The 22,804-nt window shown below is 41.0% G+C and overlaps 1 protein-coding gene across 2 annotated transcripts in view; it reads left to right on the top strand.

Moving 5' to 3' along the window:
* Positions 1-347: 347 nt before the first annotated feature.
* The window catches only part of LOC134211896 (multiple epidermal growth factor-like domains protein 8), a 28,457-nt gene continuing 6,000 nt past the window's right edge, over positions 348-22,804 (top strand). Inside the window, exons 1-4 of one of the 2 annotated variants that reach the window (XM_062689271.1) lie at positions 348-690; positions 1,116-1,640; positions 1,700-1,933; positions 4,517-11,264. In XM_062689271.1, coding sequence (XP_062545255.1) covers positions 1,182-1,640; positions 1,700-1,933; positions 4,517-11,264 — 7,441 coding nt within the window. In that variant the 5' untranslated portion in view covers positions 348-690; positions 1,116-1,181. The remainder of the gene's footprint in view (positions 691-1,115; positions 1,641-1,699; positions 1,934-4,516; positions 11,265-22,804) is intronic. The other variant, XM_062689272.1, reaches the window with a different exon arrangement.

Consider the following 22,804-nt stretch of genomic DNA (forward strand, 5'->3'; position numbering starts at 1 on the left):
CATTCAACATATTGTTATTTGTCAAATAACCGTACCACAAACTGTTAAAACTTTATATGAGATTGTTCATTTACAGTTGTCAACAGTAAACGATACTGTTGTTGACCGCCCGGGAAAATATCCATGTACAGTTTGTAATTATGCGGGTGTGCTTCTATGAAAGTGACAGCTTCGGGTTTGCGGGCCTGTTCAGCGGTTGTAAACAAGTGCAGTCTCGGCAGTGTCACATGAAAAGGCCTACATTTTTATTCGGGTTCAGCTGTCATGTGCACATGAAAAGGCCTCTTCGCCGTTTGTAAATGGAAAGGATTTTGGCAACACTGAAAATAATGACAGTGCGTGAAAACTGCCATCAGAAAATCGAAGAAAAGTTGTATTCATGCGGATTGTTTTTCACGGATTCTGTGCAATAAAACATATCAAATTGGTATTTTGTTAAGTTTTCTATGCTGATTGCGTAGTATTTTAGTTTATGCGTATAGACAAAAGTAGAGTCGTAAATTTTCCAGCGCAACGAAGGAATATCTTGGGCGCCACGACCGCTTTGAGAAAAATGCAAACAGCGCAGTTTGTCTATGTAAGTTGAACGAAAAAGTGATTTTAGTTCCTTATTTCGCTTATTTCACACAGTCAACGAGCCATTGATTGAACTAAATGTTAGATATTGGTGTTTAATCAGAAAAACAACAGGTAAGCATTCATCAAAGAAAACGCAAATGATTGGATGATGTTTATTTTTGGCAGAGGTTTCAAAACTCTTCATTTCGTTCCATTTTTTTTCGCTAAGCACAATTTGTTCGAAATTGTATAATTAAAATGGTATAATACTAAATGCAATTATATTGAATCTCACGTGATAAAACATGCCTACTGTTTAAAATTCTGTATCTTCAATTATGTTTCGAATACCATAAATCACTACTCGCTTTGAAAGCTTACTTGTCATTCGTAATTTATGAACCCCTATAGGTGCGGTAATTGCACTTGAACTAGCTTCAGCATTCATAAAGCAGTGACACTACTTTTCTATAGCTGCTCTATACCTGATCAGATCGCTAGTAACTAGCTGGTAATTATAGCTCATTTTGCCAATGTTTATGACATCTCCACAATAGGTATAGCAGAAATATGCGAGGAGGCATCTGAATTCCGTCTCTCAAAGTCGGCAATAAACACGCAATATGAGTTGGAATAGTGAATTTTTGGAAGCACTGCAATCGTCGCCCGATTCTAAAAAGCATCATAGCGAAACAACGAGGCTCCGCGTCTCATCGCAGATATGGTCGAAGATGTTCTTTCTGCTAGTGTGGTGCCTTTTACCACTGGTTACGAATGGACTATCCCCGACAAAGAGTGCGCAACATCAATCATGCGACAAAACCAGGCGAGTATTCATGGAAACTTACGGTGAGATCAGCGATGGGCCATCCGGATACAATTACACTCAAGATTCGCATTGCGAATGGTTAATACGGGCGCAAAATGATAGCCAGTTCATAACGTTGACGTTCCGCAGCATGGGAACTGAATGTTCGTATGATTATATCTTCATCTATGATGGTGATTCGTTTCGATCACCTCTGTTGGGGAGTTTTAGCGGAAAAACAGAACCACAACGAGTGATAGCTGCTTCTGGGAGTGTAAGAAACCAGGTATTCGTTTGTATTACTCTAAATAAACTAAAACAACAATATTGCAGATGCTAGTGCTGCTCTACAGCGACACCAACTATGTGCTGGAAGGATTCAAAGCCGAATTTTCGGTAACCAATTGCCCTAACAACTGCACAAATCATGGAAAATGCGTTGGCCATAAATGCATATGTGAAAAGAATTGGATCGGTTTGGACTGCAGTCAGGAGGCATGCCCAGATAAATGTGGGAAGGATGATGGCAGAGGAAAATGTTCGAATGCAACCTGTGTCTGCTCCAGTGTAAGTAACTTCTTTTCATTCAATGGCAAATTGTTGGCTACATAGGTACCTAAGTATTATTATGTTACTATAAACTATGAAAGATATGCTCAAGTATCGATTTCCGATTTGTTGGATATTTGCTGTTCTGTCATTCTTGCTCAATTATATTGTAAACGAGGAAACAATGCGTTAAATTTCTCTGTTTCAACTGTTTCAACAACTATTAATAATCCACCAACAGTACTGAAATACTGCTCAATATAATTATTCGCCGTTGATGCAGAGCTTTGCATTGCTCGGCTTGGTCTTTGCACGTGAGAACTTTTCAGAATGGTGAATATGGACCTTGAACATGTCGCAGAGTGGTCAAAAAGAAATAATCTAGACGTAGACGTCGTAATGCTGGTGGGTTTTACCTGATCCTGATTTTTTTATTCTGTCGCATTTCATGTTTGATGATATATTGCATGTACGCTCTAGCGCGAACTCTTTAGATCGACTTCGATTGGTCTACGCTATGTCTATCGACTAGACCACTATGATCAACTGAGCCATCTCCAACAAAACCTTATTGGATATCTAATACAATGCTTTAATACGCATCGCCCCTGCGTTTTTCTGAGATATCTTATCTTGCACAGTCTCCAGCGATTCTCCATGAAAGGCTTATTTAGCTCGAGTTCATCGTTAATACAGAACCTTATTGTCCCAGTTAATTGAACGTTTGGAAATTGTCTCGTGTTATTATCATCAAATTATCATCGTGTTAGACTCATGATATACGAATGCAAAAATTGTAACTTGGTTTAGAAACCTCACGGTTAATAACTGTGAAAGTGCTGTATGAACACTAAGCAGCGAGGCGGAAATGTCCCAGTGGGAGATGTAATGCCAACAACAAGAATAAGAAGATTATGTTTTTATTAAGAAATTATCTATCTAGCAGTAACTGTTAGAATTGGAAATGAACAAAAAAGCTCGTTTTAAACATTCCATTAAAAATTTCATCAATTGCGCTCTCCTATGTATCACATTGGCAGCTCGTTAACCTAGGCGAATCTCTGACTCTGGAACCTAACTCGAAAATTCCAATAAACTCCGCTTACACTCGTGGCAAGTGCAGAGATATATTCGCCTTGCAGTGGGCGTAATTTCCTCCTCCTTCCCTACATTGACTTGCATTCTGACGTGGCAGGCGCCAGTGTGACTTAAAAAATAAGATCACCAGTACTTGTACATTGACGATGATTGCCAGTCCCAAGCTGACATCAGTTGGCTCTTTGTGCCAGAACAGTTGATCTGGTCATAATGGAGTAGAAACTACCGGCAGTCAATTAAGCTCAAGCTACAAACAACGTTAGTTATTATATGTCTACGAAATATGAGTATATTACTAAGGTAGTCCACTTACATTTTGTGCCTTAAATAGCAGGGTGACTGTTTTGCCACATATGGCAATCTTTCTCACATGCCTCTATATAAATAAAAAAGGTTCATTGCTCAGTGTCTAATTTGGTTAAACACATATTCGAAAATGAACCAAGCGATGTTGAGATGTTCCAGGAACCAATTTTATTACTAGGGTAGATGTACCAGTCGTGGTTATAGTACCAGTTATCGCACTAGTGCATTATACACCAAGCGGGGCATCATATCACCACAAAACATGTTCTGATCAGTATGTTCATATACGACACGATAACACATTATTATTCTTTAAAACAAACAAAACACAATCGTTAAAAAATGATTTTGTTTAATTTTTGTCGTCCTTTGCAACCGTTATCGCACTTTGGAGACAATAACGAATTTGAATACGGTTTTCACATTTGTTCTAAGGAGCAGGAAGGAAAATCTGTCGTTTGGCATATCAACGCCAGCTACATGCTGTTTATTTATTTACTAGCAGTCCCGACGAACTTCGCTTCGCCTAAAATTGATTTATTTATTATGAAGAAGTTAGAAATTAATGTTTCATTTGTATGGCAGCCCCCCTTTCCAAAGCAGGAGGAGTCTCGAACCATCTTAAGAACCTTTCCCGACCCCAAAAACCTCTGCATACAAATTTTCAGGCCGATCAGTTCAGTAGTTTTGGAATCTATAAGGTTCAGACAGACAGAAATTCATTTTTTATTTATGGATTTTTAAATAGTTGTTCTATGGCGACGGTACCAATCGTATCACCGTACCCAAATATGAAATAAATTTAGCCTTCTTCTTCTTCTTCTTATTGGCATTACATCCCCACACTGGGACAGAGCCGCCTCGCAGCTTAGTGTTCATTAAGCACTTCCACAGTTATTAACTGCGAGGTTTCTAAGCCAGGTTACCATTTTTGCATTCGTATATCATGAGGCTAACACGATGATACTTTTATGCCCAGGGAAGTCGAGATAATTTCCAAATCCGAAAATTGTCTAGACCGGCACCGGGAATCGAACCCAGCCACCCTCAGCATGGTCTTGCTTTGTAGCCTCGCGTCTTACCGCACGGCTAAGGAGGGCCCCATAAATTTAGCCATAATAATAATTTAGCCATAAATATAATCCAGTTTTTAGAAAAGAATAAAAGCATTCTAACGTTCTATTTTATTGTTCACAGGAATACACCGGCCAGTCTTGTAGCCTGCATAAAAACCGTCCTATTCCTAATGAATGGCATTGGATTTCCAATTCTAAAAATGGTTTGATACCTCGAGCAACTCATACAGCAGTTTATTATGCTCCAACGGATTCGCTGTATGTGTTCGGCGGCTATAATCTGAATCAAATCCTGGACAGCTTGCAGATTTATCGATTTGCCGAGAGCCAATGGGAAAATGATTCGAGTCTAGGGCTTGGTAGTGAGGATTTGCATCATATGACGGATGGAATTAGTAGAAAGTCAAGTGGGCCAAACTTTTTCAACAACGTAATATATTCTTTGGCCGACAATCGGACTGGTCCTTTCGGAAGAATGTATGCGAACACTAGCAAACCCCTGGGGCGATATGGTCATGCAGCCTGTGCAGTTGACGATGGATTCGTAATATTTGGCGGAAAACTGGCAGGTGGACGGTTATCAAATGATCTGTGGCTTTATAACATCAGCCATAACAATGGAACTTGGTCCGAGAGAGCAAGGGGATCTTCCTTCAAACCTCCGCCGTTGACGAGACACACGCTGACACTTGCTAATGGATTTCTCTACGTGTTTGGTGGCGCATTGGAAAATGGTGAATTTTCGTCCCGTCTGTTCAGGATAAAAATATCGGTCAAACCACTTGGGGAACAATGGGAGGAAGTCACTCCCCGTGGTGGTAAAACGCTTGACCTTCGGATGGTGGCGCATACCACCTCGTATCATAAATACAGCAAATCGTTGATAGTGTACGGCGGTGTGGTGGCAGGAGTTGCTAGGTTTTCGAAGCTATCAGACCGAATGTTTTCATTTCATCTAGAGCACTTACACTGGTCGGAAATAATGTATCCAAGAACACCGCTACGAGATGCTTATATTCCACGAGAGCGTGCCTTCCACACAACCACCATCAATGGTAACTACTTGGTTGTGTTCGGCGGCTATACGCATCGTCACAATAAGGAAGAAATCTGTTACGACAATCAAATGTACCTATACCACTTGGGCTGCCACAATTGGGTGAATCAAGATGTTCTAGGAACCAACCGGAACTCACGCTATCCTAAGCAGCAAGGAGTTTTTGCCCATGCAGCGGTTTTGCGAAATGGTAACACACTGTTCCTGGTCGGAGGCTACCATGGGAATGTTAATGGTGATTTACTGGCTTACACATTGCCACCGTTGCTAATAGTAGAGAATGAGGAAAACTTCGAGCCCGAAGCTGTTTGTCCAAAGTATCATTCAGTTACAGAATGTCTCTCAGACCCGGAATGTGGATGGTGCTCGGCTGATAATGTGTGCTACGGTAGAACGATTGTGAATTGCACCACAAACTTACAAACAACACGATGTCGTGGTATTTGTCCCGCCCTTGGTGATTGTCATTCCTGTTTAATCCATGGATCTGCGGCTGAAGGAAGCTCCAAGTCAGTATCGAATAAGCTTGGAGTCGACAAATGCACTTGGTGTGTTCAGAACGCTCGATGTCAGCCTAATAAAGACAATTATGGTGTTTGTGGCGAAGATACAGAAAACGGATGGTGGGGTCCAACTGGCACGAAAGTATTTTTTCCGGATCAATGCACTCAAAAAGATACTCGACCAGGCCTTACTTTCCTGAAATATCTTGATCCCGTTAATTGGGAAATGCCCGACTCAGTAATGGTTGTCAATGCAACTATGGTAGACTTTAACATTCCGTCTACTACGACACATGTGGAACAGTCTTTCAACGGCCATGTCGTGGCTCGATTACTGGGATTTATCCGACCTCCATCAGTTTGGAAAGGAGCCGAAGAACGCTTGCGAGCTTGTGCAAGTTACTCACTAGCTGTACTATACATGGCTTCATCTGACCTGGGAAATGCAAAATCTGCTGAAAAGGTGGTGCCTGTCATCACAGCAAACATAAATGCAAATCAAACGATCTGCCAGTTGGCTAATTGGTCAAGTTTAGAACCCAATGTGCGCGTGATGGTCGACTTTCAAGCCAAGCGAAGCACGAATGTAAATATTCAAAGCTATCACCAGCAAATTAGCAAAATGGGATTACAGCATAGTGCAAACGGTCAGGAAAATCCTAAAACCTTCACATTCGAGTTCCTTGAACCATTCTCGAATGGATCATGCGAGTCCTACGCAAATTGCTTGTATTGTTTATCCGATTCTCTATGTGGATGGTGTGAGTTAACGTCAAAATGTATTTCTCGACAAGCGAATGAAAGTATTTCATGCCGGAAAGGTTCCAATTGGCGCTATCTTACCGTACAACCAGCGCAGTGCTCCAACTGCTCCAACTATATTTCTTGTGAACAGTGTATTCGAACGGGGCTTTGCGAGTGGTGGGCAGAAGATGCCAGATGTTCGCGAAAAGGGAGATCATTGACAGCGGTCACCGATCTGGATCAATGCCCGGTTCCTTGCTATCTGCGGACAAATTGCTCCACATGTTTGAACGAGCGGGGACGCTGCGTTTGGTGCGAAGCCACAAATCAGTGCTTTAGTTTCTCAGTTTATACAAGCGAGTATCAGTTTGGATTGTGTCGAGAATGGCTGGATCAAACGATGTCGAATACCGCGGTTAGCCAACACTCGAGTCAACCGGCGCAGCAGTGCAAATCTTGTAGCAGCCATCGAAATTGTACTCAATGCTTGCGTTCGCTCAGCTGTGGCTGGTGTTACGATGCGGATAATCCGATCAAGGGAGTTTGCATGCAAGGCGATTTCAATCGCGCCACCTTCAGTTGCCAGACAGCATTGAACGTATCAACAGATAAATCTCGGTGGTCATACGCACAATGTCCAGATGTAGACGAATGTGAACTCGGGCTACATGACTGTCATAAGCAAGCGGAATGTTACAACACTCACGGGTCATACAGTTGCCGTTGTCGGAAGGGTTATTTGGGGGATGGTGTAAACAATTGCATCCAAACTTGTTATGAAACATGCGTCCACGGATATTGTTCCGGTGGCCCCGATTATAAATGCCAATGCGACCTCGGTTGGACCGGAATAGATTGCAGTAAGAATTGTGAATGTAATAATCACTCCACCTGTATCCAAGGAGTGGGTAAATGTGACAAATGCATGAACTGGACTGAAGGACAGTATTGTGAACGATGTAAGCCGGGGAGTTTTGGAAATGCAACAGCTGAGCTGGGGTGCCAACCATGCGACTGCAATGGGCATGGGAATGAAGTGCTAGGCATTTGTGACTCGCAGACAGGTCAATGCTTTTGTCAAGATAACACAGAAGGATTAAAGTGCGAAATGTGCAATCGTAACTTTTTCGGAGACCCTAGAGACGGGGGACAGTGTTACTATCAGTGTGAACCACGGGGCGTACTTACGAATGTTGGAACCGAAGGAATCGGCTCGTATCAGTCGCATCGTTCTTTGCGAACCGGAACCGAAGCACGTGAATGCTTATGGATTATTAGTCCCTATGTGAAGCACGGTGTCGGACTAAAGAATGCTATTATTCAGTTTGAAATCGAATCGCAAGACATGAACGTCACTTGTGGACAAAATGCGGTATACGTATACGATGGGCTGCCGGACTTAACTGGTGCTACACAACAGAAGCAACTTTTGGCTGTGTTTTGTGGTGAAGACAAAAAACCTTGGGTAACGGAAGCACGATCAGGTCATCTCACGATCCATTACAGACGAGAAGGTCCTGGAAAAGGCTTCAAAGCAATTTACAATGTAATGAGCTGTGCAATCAATACATGTAAGCGTCCATATGTTTGTCATGAAGATAAATGTGTTTGTCCAAAAGGTTTCGCTGGTCCTCGGTGCTCGCTTAAAATATGCCCCTCGGACTGCAACGTCGATCGAAAGCAAGGCGCTTGTGACAACGACTATGGACGTTGTATTTGTTCCCCTGGCTTTGGGGGTGCCGATTGTTCACGTTCTCTCAAACCTTCGAATGTGGTGTTCCAAGAATTATTCAACTCATATCTGATATCGGATGGTTTCGAGCATTTACGTAAAACACTTCCTCGATTTGGACACTCTCTGGTCGCAGATCGTCGCGGATCATTGTGGATGTTCGGAGGATACTCGCTGTCTCATGGACCGCTGAACGATATTCGACAATTTGACACCAAAAATAACACCTGGATGCAAGTAACCGTCGATTCCAGTCCGGAAGATCGAATGCCGCTGGGAAGGTACTTTCACGCTGCCGAAATAATATTTTCAAAGCAAGCAATCTACATATATGGAGGGTTATCTCGAAATCAAACATCACACCTGGTTTTGGACGATTTTTGGCAATTTGGATTGCAAACGCAACGTTGGAGCATGGTGACCCAAAACGGTGCCAAACCACCACCCCTGGCAGGTCACACTATGACAATGGTGAAAGAAGCTGAAAAGGATGTCCTACTCATCATTGGTGGATTTTCCGTATCTGGTGGTATGCAAAACCACATCTGGATGTTCGATTTGACCTCGAACAGCTGGTCCAAAGTGCTTACAACCGGCTCCAAACCCGCAGGAATCTTTGGGCATAGCACAGTTTGTCATCCTACGAAGCAGATTTTGTATTTGTATGGAGGAATTATTTACGCCGGTGATAAAGCTAGCGTATCGAACAAACTGTATGCCTTCAACTTTGTAAATTTGAAATGGACTGAACTACCAGTTTTCGACGAACCCACAGACTACGCTCCGCGGTACCTGCATTCAGCTGTTACGACAGACCATTATATGTTGGTATTCGGTGGCAGAACAGATCCCGGCAGCTCATTAGATCCAATGGTAGCGTACATTTACAAGTGTAATCGATGGTTAAAACTAGGCACAAACGTTGAAATTGTAGGAAACACTTTCGGGCAAACCTATGCTCAAGCAATGACTGAAGACACCGAATATGATGCGTTCTACGCGGTGGGTGGCTGGGACGGCACAAGCTACAGTCGTGTAACAAAAATTATTATGCCATCAGATTTATGCGATCTCTGGAGCAGCTCGAAATACAACTGCCGACAATATATGGGCTGTAGCTATTGTGCGATCACCACTATAGAAGGCTCCAAAACCCATTGCTATTCAATGGAAAACTCAGATGTGTGTGATACTCAGAATGGAACGCTGTCGTTCAATAATGGTGCTCAATGCGATGATGAATGGATTTCTAAAAGAAACTGTTCGTTGTTCGATACCTGTTCAACTTGTCTGGCATCGTTTCCATCCCACATTGAAGTCGATCCCGTTTGCCAGTGGTGTCCGGATTGTGGCGCCCGCGGCAAATGCTTAAAATACGACAGCGAATGTATAACAGAGAACAAGTGTCAGTTTAATCACTCAGCCATCATAGATCTTGACAGTTGCCCTGCATTCAACTGCGCTGCTTCTGATTGCGAAAGTTGCCATGCGATGCCCAATTGCTCTTGGACATTCAACGGAATGCAACACCAGTGCCAGTTCCGAAATGAAACAGATAGTAATAAAAAGCCAGCTGCGTGTCCTGCAAACTGCTATACTTACACTTCCTGCAGTTCCTGTCTCAGCCAACCGTCGTCCGAAGGTGGATTCACTGACTGCAGATGGTCTACCCAACTGAACGAATGCATTTCACCCAGTTATCAGCCTATCTACTGTGCGGGCAGCATCTGCGGCCTTGTGTTGGATCCACCCAACATCGAACAATGTCCAGAGCCATGCGGTGCGTTCACTCAATGTGCAACGTGCCTCCGTCACGCTCATTGCGGATGGTGCTCACGTAACGGTACCGAAGGCGATGGGGTTTGCACAGAAGGCTCACTGGATAGCCCTGTTGATTACCCAGCTGCTTCGACATGTGACGTTATTTACAAAAATAAAAACAACATTACCGTTATCGATCGGAACGACAGATTTAGCTGGAATTACGTAAAATGTCCCCCGGAAAATGAATGTGCCAACAGTCACCATAGTTGCAATGTCAAGTCGGAACGATGTGTAGATCTATTGCACGGTTATGAATGTCAATGTGCCGATGGATATAAGTCTGATTCCGGGGTTTGCGTTCCAGTTTGCAGACAAGGCTGTGTCCGTGGTATGTGTACTGAACCAGACAAGTGTGAATGTGATTTCGGATACGTAGGGGCCAATTGCAGCATACAATGCCAATGTAATGGTCACTCAAACTGCGCTGGACCAGACCAACTGGATAACTGTACACACTGTCATAACAATACACTCGGCACGCAGTGTGAGAAATGCATGCCTTTTTTTGTTCGGGACCCACCAAACAACGGCGAATGCATTCCATGTAGCGAATTTTGCTATGGTCATACCGATCTTTGTGTTGCAAACACCACGCTGCCCATCGTTATCAATATGACCAGAGTGGAATTGACAAACCATCTTAAGGAAGGCCCCGAAGCAAATGCCGTTTGTCTAAGATGTGAGAATTTCACAGATGGGGAACGCTGCGATACATGTATTCCGGGGTACTTCAGAGGGGCTAATATTCCAACCGATTCTTGTCGACCGTGTCAATGCCATGGCCACGGTGATACGTGCGACCCCGCCTCCGGCGAGAAATGCAACTGCGGTAACAACACGGAAAGCGACAACACGTGCTCGGCGAATAGAAAAAATCTTCCATACAGCTGCTGGTCGATGCAGTGTACAAAATGCAAGGATTCCTATTCAGGCCATCCGTCCAACGGTCATCAATGTTACAAACACATAACGGTGGATTCAAGAATGTGTTTCGATGCCAAAACAATCGGTAAGTCTATTTTCAATCTCATCTGCAATTGTTTCCAAGTTAGTATTTTTATGGAAAGTTGGGTTTATCATTCCTCCCGGAATGTTCTTTTCTGTCTCCCCTTCTTTCTCGATATTTGTATACACTCAACCCTCTTTTTGCGGCACTTCTTTATATGTCAATCGTCCTCCTTTGTACGGCACCTGACGTTATTATGAAGCATTATTGACCTATACTGCCGCTAACCGCAAGTCGAGCACATCTGTATATGACGTCCATATACAGATGTGCTCGACTTGCGGTTAGCGGCAGTATAAGTGAAGTGAACCTATAAGAAGGCACTATTAGAAATCGGAAAATGTTTTGCATCTTCAACATTTGCCTTCAACAAGTGGTCCTTTCCAGGTCACCCAAGAATTCTTTGGATTCTACACGTGTAATCAAGGTCTTAAGATCTACACGCGAAAGCAAAGGGCTGATATCTTTTTTTATAAACTCCATAGAATTAAAATAGGATACGCCTCCAATAACTGTTCCGTTCTAGGTCATCCAAGAATTCCCTTGGATCCACACGCGTAACCAATGGTCTATTAACTCTTTTTTAACTGGATACACCTCCAATAATTGTTCCGTTTTAAGTCATCCAACATTCCATGGAATATATGTCTTAAGGTCTACACGCGTAACCAAATTTGTTTTTAAAATGTATATGCCTTATTTTAGCGGTTCTCAACCTGGGGTCCATGTAACTGTGGTGGTACTTTCGCTGGGCCCATGGGATACCTACGACATGAATGCGTGATTACAATTCCAATAAAAACTCATTTCTAAAGTTTTGATACCGTGATGTGGCCTAATTTCGCGCGCGCCCTAACTTCGCACATTATAAAATCATTTATTTTTTTTAATTTTTAGGTACCAGTCAAAATTGAAAAATCTGGAGGATTACAAAATATCATTGTTGTTGAATGTTTTTCACGCTAAAAATTTGAAAAACAGACTTGGTTTAGTACACCAAATAAAATTATTTCAATTTGATCCTCCCATCGACCGCCATATTTGCTTGTGCTTAGCACAGCGACGAAGAACATGACCCAAGTAAACAAATGATTTTACTGTACAGAACTGGCTACTTTTTGGAAATATTTGTATCCATTATGCTCTGTTGGATATGTTTATTCGTCATTACTATTGAAAAGTGTAAAATTGTATGTATTTTGTGTTTATTTAGACTTTCGCTTTGTGAGCGAAATTAGGTATATGAGAGTAATTATGGTGCCTAATTTCGTTTATTGTTGTTGCGTAGTTTCATTTGCAACATTCTAATGAAACAAAAGCAATATAATACACAGGACAGTTTTACACAGGAATTATGACTTGTGTCAACTAAAATGCATGAAGTAAAATTTAAGCAAAGCTCCAGGGTCGAAATATAGGCACATACCATTTCGACTAAAGAATGGGTCACTGACGGCTGTCCGATACCGTTGTCTGCATATTTTGAACAATGGATGCATGCTTCTATTGGTTAATTGATTATATTTCATCAAACCAATAACGATATCCAATTGCAAACATGAGCGAAGTTAGGAACACTTTTGCGCGAAATTAGGAACTATCCTATTTTCTTGCGCGAAATAAGGAGCATACAACGGTCTCGGATTTATACTCCAATTTTTTTAAACAACAGCAAAATTTGCAAGTAACATTTTTTTGAGAACCTAGAATCCTACTACGTGATGCAGTAGCAAATGTTTCCAAATGGCCACTACATGTTTTTTAATGAACGTTTTAACTTTGTCAGATCTTAAGTGCGCGAAATTAGGGTACTTCACGGTAGATGTTTTTTGATTCTAAAGCTTCCTATTGTACATAACATGCATGACGGTCAGTAAATCAAGGTCTTCAGCACCAAACTTTCAAAACGACTTATCTGCTTTTGTAAACAAAGATTCAAACGTTGATTTGTCGAATCTGAGAGCACTCCCTCGCAAACCAACACTACCAACAGGTAGCTGAAACCTTCACTTATGTATTGATGGTGTTGGTTTGCGTGAGAGTGCTCTCAGATTTGATAAATCGACGTATGAATCCTTGTTTACAAAAACAGATAAGTAGTTTTGAAAATTTGGTATTGACTTTTGAATCCTGCCAACCCAAACCAGCAAAGTGGATGAAGTGCTGTGGGACAAAATATAAAAAGGAAAAAGGATCAAACATAAAAAACGCCACTTATTTTCATGATTATTTGTACAACCAGTAGACTTTGAAGTGATCGATGAGCTTCACTTTCATTCATCTATCTGAAGGAAAGAATCTTGTTTTCATAGTTTGTAATGATTCCAAACAGTTTTGTCACTCTTTCATCGTTGTTCGTGTTATATATTAACTTATAATTATGAGGAAGGCATAGACTTTCTCTTAGGTTTAAAATAATTAGAATTCACGTCTTCATTCCTTACGTTCACAGAATCTAATGATTTAGTTTTATTCCGTTAATTTCGATTACATTGTTCTAACGATTGACCGTGTAACGAGTCACTTCACCGAACGCGTATTATATCGACTGATACGCAGTACGCTACAGTTCTTCCCTCTCAAGAACCTAGCTATAAAACTAATTTTAAACTTAAATTCGATTATGGTTGAATAGATGTCTTTTCCAAGCAAAATTCAGAATGCATTAAAATATGTAAATTGTAAAGAATAATCGAACGCACTACGTGCATGTTTCTTTTTAAAAGTTCAGATCGCGATCATTGTTGTTCATTTTTCGAGCTCGACTCCTGGTCATGATCAGGCTATCACTCTGTTTCTGTCGCTTCAATTCAGTTGGATTCGGGTCAATAATGGCTGAATCTGGGAACCATAAATGGCTCTTCATCGTCCTCGGATCCTGGAAACCCGTGGTATGCGGTTTCGTCGTATTCAGCACGACTGCGCTTCCTTCGGTTGATTTCTGGGAGTAACATCATCGTGCCTCGAATCGGAGAATGAGCCATCTTCAACTGGTTTCTGTGGGCCATGATCGTCGTTCTTCTGTTGCTCCAGCATCTGCAAATGTTGCGCCAGTTTGTCCTCCAATTTGTAGGGTACCGTATACGCCTTCTTGAAAATAGGTTGTTCTTTTTTTAGTATCAGTTCCCCCTCATAGCCTTTCTTTTCATTCAAGCTATTCACCTCTGCCTTTATATGTCTTGTTACGATCATCTTCTTCTTCTTCTTCTTCTTCTTATTGGCATTACATCCCCACACTGGGACAGAGCCGCCTCGCAGCTTAGTGTTCATTAAGCACTTCCACAGTTATTAACTGCGAGGTTTCTAAGCCAGGTTACCATTTTTGCATTCGTATATCATGAGGCTAGCACGATGATACTTTTATGCCCAGGGAAGTCGAGACAATTTCCAATCCGAAAATTGCCTAGACCGGCACCGGGAATCGAACCCAGCCACCCTCAGCATGGTCTTGCTTTGTAGCCGCGCGTCTTACCGCACGGCTAAGGGGGGCCCCTGTTACGATCATAGTCTCGGCTATATTCTCCTACCTTTTTTCCTAATCTACTTTTGACTGAATGCACCTCATCTTTCCTAGACTCGCTAGCCATTGCCTTAGTTTGTCTATTAGCCACCTCACTGCCCAGCAATTTCTTCTCTATTGCCTCAAGTGTCAGAGTCTACGACATCAGAAGAGATTTTTGTAATTCCCGATCCATTAACCCCATTATCAAACGATCCCTTATTGCAGTTTCTTTGAATTGCTGGAAATTGCAAAGTTCGGCTTGTAGTTTTACCGACAAAATGTAACTTTCAGCCGATTCATCTACTTTTTGGAATCTGTTGTAGAAGTAAAACCGCTGCATCATATCGGGGTCGACCTTGTCAAACCGTTCCTTCAACTTTTTAATCATGTCCGCATAATTTAATGTCGCTAATTCAACAGTCGGAAACATAAGCTTCAATTCGTCATACACAATTGGACCGGTAAGAGCAATCAACACTGATTTCTTATTTTCCTCTGTCCAACCATTGAAAGAACTGAGATGCTCCAAACGTTCCACATAGTTTGTAAAAAATGTGCCCTTTACATAATGATCCAAGGTACCGAAGGAAGGCATTGTCTATAGTATCAATCACTTACTTGATGAACCTTTTAGCACTGGGATACACGCGGAATAGTAGCTGCAGATATGTTAGATGTTCTCAAACCACTTGTTTACGTTTGTGAGGCACAACCTTCTCACTTTCTCACAGCTCACCGTAAAACTCACGCAGCATAAAGGTTACTCTCGCGAGCAATAGTAACTCTCTCGAACTGCTTGACCACCTCACGATTGTTCACACACTCACCGCTGGTCACTAGATGATATTTTAGCTTCCCGTTGTGAGTGGGAAGGCGGTAACTGCTAGCTCTCAATGATTATGAAACGAGACAATGGTTCGACCGAGCAATGCAAAATGATCGAAGTGAAATGCAGATCTGCGAATAATGTAGAGAAATAAAATGGCCAACGCAAATTTGCGCAGCGTTATATAAAATAGAATCGATTATAATTGCATAACTACACGTCGTAAAAGACGTTTTTTTTTGTATCACCTGTATCAACAGCTGCTGATTTGATCCAGGTTTATAACCCTTTAAATAAAAACGTCAGCACACTGTCTCTGCACAAGTTTTATCGAGCTTACCTCCCTACAAAAACTCTGCTAAACACTTATACAGCTCACTCTGAAATTTCCTTGCTACAGGGATTATTCCGTTTGAGATTCACTATTCACTTATTTTCCTCGTCGCCAGTTGTTATATATTAACTTATAATTATGAGGATTCAATTATGGCAATTATGACTTTCTCTTAGGTTTAAAATAATTAGAATTCACGTCTTCATTCCTTACGTTCACAGAATCTAATGATTTAGTTTTATTCCGTTAATTTCGATTACATTGTTCTAACGATTGACCGTGTAACGAGTCATTTCACCGAACGCGTATTATATCGACTGATACGCAGTACGCTACAGTTCGCTATCTATTGAGAGCGATTTCTGCAAACCCTGACTTCGACGTTGAACTCACGTTAAGGTTTTAGAAAAAGTTCAAACGTTATTTGTTTTTAGTGTTCCAAGTTCTATTAGTTGGAAGATTGAAACTTTTGTGATGATTCGGGCTTTCGTATTATTCGGCCTCTTGTACTGATCCCCATTAAACAAGAAATCAAATCATATTTGATTTAAATGGTTACTCAAAACGCGTTCAATTTCTAAATGGAGCAAACAGATCTTTTGTTATGCGTCGACCTGTATCAAAATTCTTGGAATTCTATGATGGCCTGGAATAAAACATGCATTCAATTGATATCCTATTTGGTTCAAATGATCTCTAAGAGCTTGTTGCATTTCTTAGAAGATCAATTAGATTTCTTCGTTATGCGTATTGGCATTAAGGCCTGTACTCCAGTTTTTGGAATTCTTGGATGCCCTGGAATGGAATGACCCGTAATGCTGGGTAGACACCTTTACGTGGTGTGTTACGGGGTAAGATCTACCACGGTTACATTGCCAGCTACAGGCAAATCCTGACCCAACGATTACCTTCCTCATTATCCAACTCCGTGGTACTTATGAGGGTGTCGCTAAGTCGGTGGCCTCTCGTTAAGTAAGTACTACATCAACACTTCCTTCCTTTCCCTAGTTACGGTGAAGATGGGCGTGGCCAGGAGTAGTAATCCTCATGCTTTTGTTATTTTTATTTGAGACTGGAATCAAGGACCACTCCCCTTCTTGATTTCTGATAGCATTCTAGATAAGGATCTCAAAAGTAAAACATGAGTATCACTAGTGTCCAATCTACGAATTACACCGTAACAATGCTAATGCTAATGCTTGGATGCCCTGGAATGGAATACATGTTGAAGGCATGTCCAATTTGGTTCAAGAATCACTAGGAATATTGATGTGTGGACCGCTGGGAGCATATACCATATCAAAAAAGCCGATAGATGTAAGGGGCTGTCCGTCCATATACCACATGGACAGTTTAGGGCAGAGGGGAGGGTATGGCGAAAGCCCACGGTTAATACATTTTTTTAATTCGTATGAGCAGTTGTCCACGATGAGGGATGAGAGTATCTAAAACTGGTCAAACCCTATTCACGTGGTATATGGACAGCCCATTAGTTTATGCGTAGAGGCCTGAAAGCCTAAACTCCAGGAAATTCTTGGAAGACCCAAAAAATGTAATAATAACATATCTAATTTGGGTCTTTTCGTTGCTATGGATATGTATTTAAAAGTACCCAAAGATCAATGATTTTTTTAATCTTTATCAGGGTTTTTTTTAATCTTAAAATTAAGTTTAACACCGAATGAATTAAAAGAAAAACTAGTTATTTTACCGATTCAATACGGATGGGTCATATATGACCAAAAACCCAAGACAAAAATCAGCTGTCAAAAATAAGTTTTAAGAGTTAGATCCTTGCTTTCTTCAGCAAATGATCAAAAATGTTCAAAATTAACTGCTCCATCCAGGAAAAATATTGCCCAGGTCAGGTTACGGGCACGACGATGATATAGAGCATTCAAGCTATCCTTGAGTTGTAATTTTGATGTTCTTAGGAATAAACACCATATAAACACCATAATTGAAATTTAAATGCTTAATGATAAAATTCTGCGCCTGCTTAGGTCTTTTTAAATATCTACGATACTCCAAACCGTCCTTGAATTCAGATCTTAATATTCAAATCGATCAAAAAGAAGATCTGCGATGTCCTCACTATTTTTATAAATTAGAATAGCTTTACAGTACCCTGTAACACCATTACAGACACATTACAGGCATCACTCGACATCTACGACTCTACAAACTGTGTTTGAGTATAAATCTTAATATTCAAATAGATCAACATGAAGATCTTCGATATCTCAACTTTTTTTATGAGTTGGTATAGCTCCACAGGATTTCATAACAACATTATAGACAATCTACAGAATTCGTTCGACATCTACGACACTCCAAAGTATCCTAGAGTACAGATCTTAATACTCAAATCGATCAACATGAAGATCTTCGATGTCCTCACTAGTTTTATGAGTTGGAGTAGCTCCAAGGTACCTCGTAACACCATTACAGACACGCCACAGAATTTGTTCAATATTTACGACACACCAAACTATTCTTGAGTACAGATCTTTATGTTCAAATCGATCAACATGAAGATCTTCCACCGACGAACCGACGTGTCACCCCATGGAAAATAATTCAAATTTGCTGCCCATCGAACACTACCGCCACCCTCATAATGGCTCGCGAAGTTTTCGTAACTCAGCCACAAACCTACGTGTATTAAAATTGCAGCGGATTTGTGTCTCAGCTCATTTGACAGGAGCGATCGCCCGCAAAAGCGAATGACCGTTAAAAAGTGCGGGACAATCAGAGAGCGCCAGTGACACGTCGGTTCGTCGGTGGATCTCCAGTGTCTCAATTATTTTTCTGAGTTGGAATAGCTCCACGGGACTTCATTACACAATTACAGACAAACCACCGAGTTCTTTCGACATCTAAAATTCTGCGCCTGCCCAGCTGTATAGCAGACAAACTACAGAACTCGTTCAATATCTTAGAAACTTCAAACTGTCCTTGAGCACAGATCGTAATATTCAAAATGATCAACTTTAAAATCTTCGGTGTTGTTTGGTGTGTCTTGTCTATCTGTGACAGGTGTCTCAACTATTTTTATGAGTTGGAATAGCTCATTTATGGTATCGTAGATATTCTGGAAACCTATGAATCACTCAATTTTCTTGTAGACCTCCAATATATGAACTCAAGAATGCGTTGGAGTAGCGTAGATATTCTGGGAATGTTAAAGTTTTGTAATCTTATAATAATGTAATGATGTCTCATGGGGTTTTTGCAACTGATACATAAGCTAAGTAGCCGTTGAATCAATCTGTTAGTCTTATAGAACCCCAAGATTTGAATTGAAGAATGGTTTGGAGTACCGTAAATATTATGTAAAAATTGTATTGTGTATATACTGGTGTAATGATGTCCCGTGGGGCTTCATCAACTAACACACAAGCTCGGAAACCTATGAATCACTCTGTTGGTCTTGTAGACCTCCAAAATCTGAACTCAAGAATGATTTGGAGTACCGCAGGAACTCTGGGAATATTGTGATTTGTGTATACTGGTGTAATGATGTCCCATGGGGTTGCTCCAACTAACACACAAGCTCAGGATCGTATGAATCACTCTATTGGTGTTGTAGACCTCCAATATTCGAACTCAAGAATGGTTTGGTGTACCGTAGCTATTCTGGGAATGTTGAATTTCTTATATACTGATGTAAAGATGTCCCGTGGGGCTTCTCCAACTAACACACAAGCTCGGGAACCTTTTGAGTTACTCTGTTGGTCTTGTACACCTCCAAGATCTGAACTCAAGAATAGTTTGGAGTACCTTAGATATTCTGAGAATGTTGATTTTTTATATACTGATGTAATAACGTCCTATGGGGCTCCACCAACTAACAAACAAGCTCGGAAACCTATGAATAACTCTGTTGGTCTTGAAGATCTCCAATATCTGAGCTCAAGAATGATTTGGAGTACCGCAGGAACTCTGGGAATATTGTGATTTGTATATACTAGTGTAATGATGTCCCATGCTCCAACTAACATTCAAGCTCAGGATCGTATGAATCAATCTATTGGTGTTATAGACTTTCAATATTTGAACTCAAGAATGGTTTGGAGTATCATAGCTATTCTGGGAGTGTTGAATTTTTTAAATACTGATGTAATGATGTCCCATTGGGTTTCTACAATTAACACACAACCTATCATCACTCTGTTGGTCTTGAAGACTTCCAAGATTTGAACTCAAGAATAGTTTGGAGTACCGCTGATGTTCTGGTAAAATTGCGATTTGATAAAAATAGTTTAATTATGTCTCAAGTACCATTGCCAATTTCATATTAGGATTGAGGCCCCGTAAAATGCTTTGTTGTTTATGTAGATCAGCGGTTCTCAACCTTTTTCTTGAGAGGTACCCCTTCGAACTTTCGCATTAATTGAGGTACCCCCTATTTTTTGCTGTAAATGAAAATAAACGTAACTCATGAGATCCAAGAAAAATGGACCTTGATAACTAACGGGATATATGGCTCTCCATAAGTTGGGCTGAAATTTCCATTATTCCGTGAAATTTTCCAATTCAAATTAAATTTATACATCAAGCTTCCAAATATCTTGAAAGTAGGCTTCCGAGCCTCTTGAAGGGAGGTTCACTCTTGAAGGTAGGGTTCTGAGCCCCTTTAAAGGCGGTTTTTCCACTTCTTTAAAGTAGGCTTCTAAGCCTCTTGAAATAATGATTCCGAGCCCTTTTGAAGGAAGGTTTCCGAGCCTCTTGAAAGGACGCTTCCGAGCCTTTTGAAAGGAGTTTCCGAATCTCTTGAAAGTTGGCTTCCGCGCCTCTTGGTAAAAGGCCTCTAAGCCTCTTGAAGGGGGGATTCCGAGCCTCTTTAATAGCGGCTTTTGAGCCACTAAAAAGGAAGCTTCCTACATACTTAAAATAAATCGCAGAAAATAGGCTTGCGGGCTTCCGGGCCTCTTTTCTTTTTTTTTTCAAGTTCGTTTATTTGTTAGGCTCAGTTGTGTATAACACTCTGCGGAGCCAGTATCATGTTTTGTAGTATTACAAAAATTGAACTTTATAACAAAAACTATTGGTGATAAACCTCGATTTGGTCCACCCTTATATTGTACGCTGCTGCTATCCTCATTTTGTCGTCTTCTATTATTAGTTTACGCTCGCGTATATCCTCAATCCATTCGTACGTAGGCACACTGAATTGTCTCTTTCCGAGTGGTACGTCCGGCGAGTGCGTAGTGGGACTGTTGTCTCTCTCGCTTGTAGAAGGGTTGAGGTTGAGCACATCGATTACTTCATCTGATTCTGATGAATGCTGTTGCTTGGCTTTTGTTTTCTTTGCTTTCTGTATTAATTCCGTTTTGCACTGTTTACTGCCACTAGATTCAACAACGCTAATCCCGGTGGCTGTTTCGGTTTTCTTCTTTGCACCCTGCATCGTAGTGTCGGGTTTCACTATTGGCATTTGCTGTTTCGCACTCTGCCTTTCTTTAAGCACCGGACAAACTTTTTTTACGTGTGCTTCAGATTTGCAAGTAAAACATTTCACTTTCATTCCATCGTAATGGACTCTACCTTTACGGTGATGGAAATAAAGCACCTCGGGAATTTCTTGTTCTATGTCCATGTAGAGTCCACGCACTCCAGTGAACATATTCAGCTGGTATTCCGCTAGAAATCTTTCGCGTACGATACGTTTAACCTGGTGGCAAATCGTAAACCCTCACATTCCTGCCACAGACATGCGAACCTGAACTTTCTTCCCATTTGTGTAATGGAACGGAAGCATTTCACTATTGTTCTCCAAGGAGTACTGCATGGCATCTTCGGTTTTAAACCTAATGAAAACCGATTTTTCATCGGAATTTTTATATGCAGTTTCCATCTGCGATTGATCACCGGTTAGAGATTTCACATATCCGCCAGAGAACCAACAATGCGTCTGTTCACATAGAGATGTGATCGTCCACTGTTCCGGGCCTCTTGAAAGCAGGCTTCCGGACCTCTTGAAAGGAGGCTTCCGGGCCTCTTGAAAGAAGGCTTCCGGGCCTCTTGAAAGGAGGCTTCCGGGCCTCTTGAAAGAATGCTTCCGAGCCTCTTGAAAAAAGACTTTTGAATCTTTTGAAAAAAGGCTTTTGAACCTCTTGAAAGAAGGCTTCCAAAACTCTTAAAAGTAGTCCTCCGAATCGCTTGAAAGGAGACTTCCGAGCATCTTGAAAGGAAGCTTTCGAGCTGGTTGGAAGAACATATGTAGCATATTCAACGACGTGTAAAAATGCATTCGATTTTCAATTAAGTTTGACTAAATTTTAAAGCAAGAACAATTTAAATTTATTTGAATTTAAAAGAACAGTAAGATCGATTGATTGTTACGCTAATTTCCATGCTGCAAATATGTGCATGAAAATACATTAAAAACCACATATTTTTATCTGTGAATGCTTCCGAGCTACTTGGAAGAAGGCTTCCGAGAAACGTAGAAGGATGCTTCTAATCCTCTTCCAACGTGGCAACTAAACAATTAAAAAAAAAGCCTTCATGCCTTCCAAACGGAGGCTTCCGAGCCTTTAGACTCTAGATTTTAGTTCAGAAGCATATACTTAACATGTTATAAACATTTTGTTTCGATCAGGTAGATTACACTGAAGAGTTTTTGTTTATTTGTTAATTCGAAGTTTTGTCCTTTTGATCTTTTGTTCCGCAACTCTTCATACACTGTGCTGGTTGTTGAATGCAGGATTCAATTGACTTTGATTTATTGATTGCCATGCAAATTATTTACAAGTTTAGGACTAAGTTATGATATAAAAAATACACAAGTATCAAAACTCTTTTATTTTGATTGGATTTGTAATACGTCCGCCATTACGGATTTTTGTTCGAGGTACCCGCTTAGGCCAGCGAAG

This window comes from Armigeres subalbatus, chromosome 2 (genome assembly GCF_024139115.2).
Source record: "Armigeres subalbatus isolate Guangzhou_Male chromosome 2, GZ_Asu_2, whole genome shotgun sequence".
Taxonomy (NCBI): Eukaryota; Metazoa; Arthropoda; class Insecta; order Diptera; family Culicidae; genus Armigeres; species Armigeres subalbatus.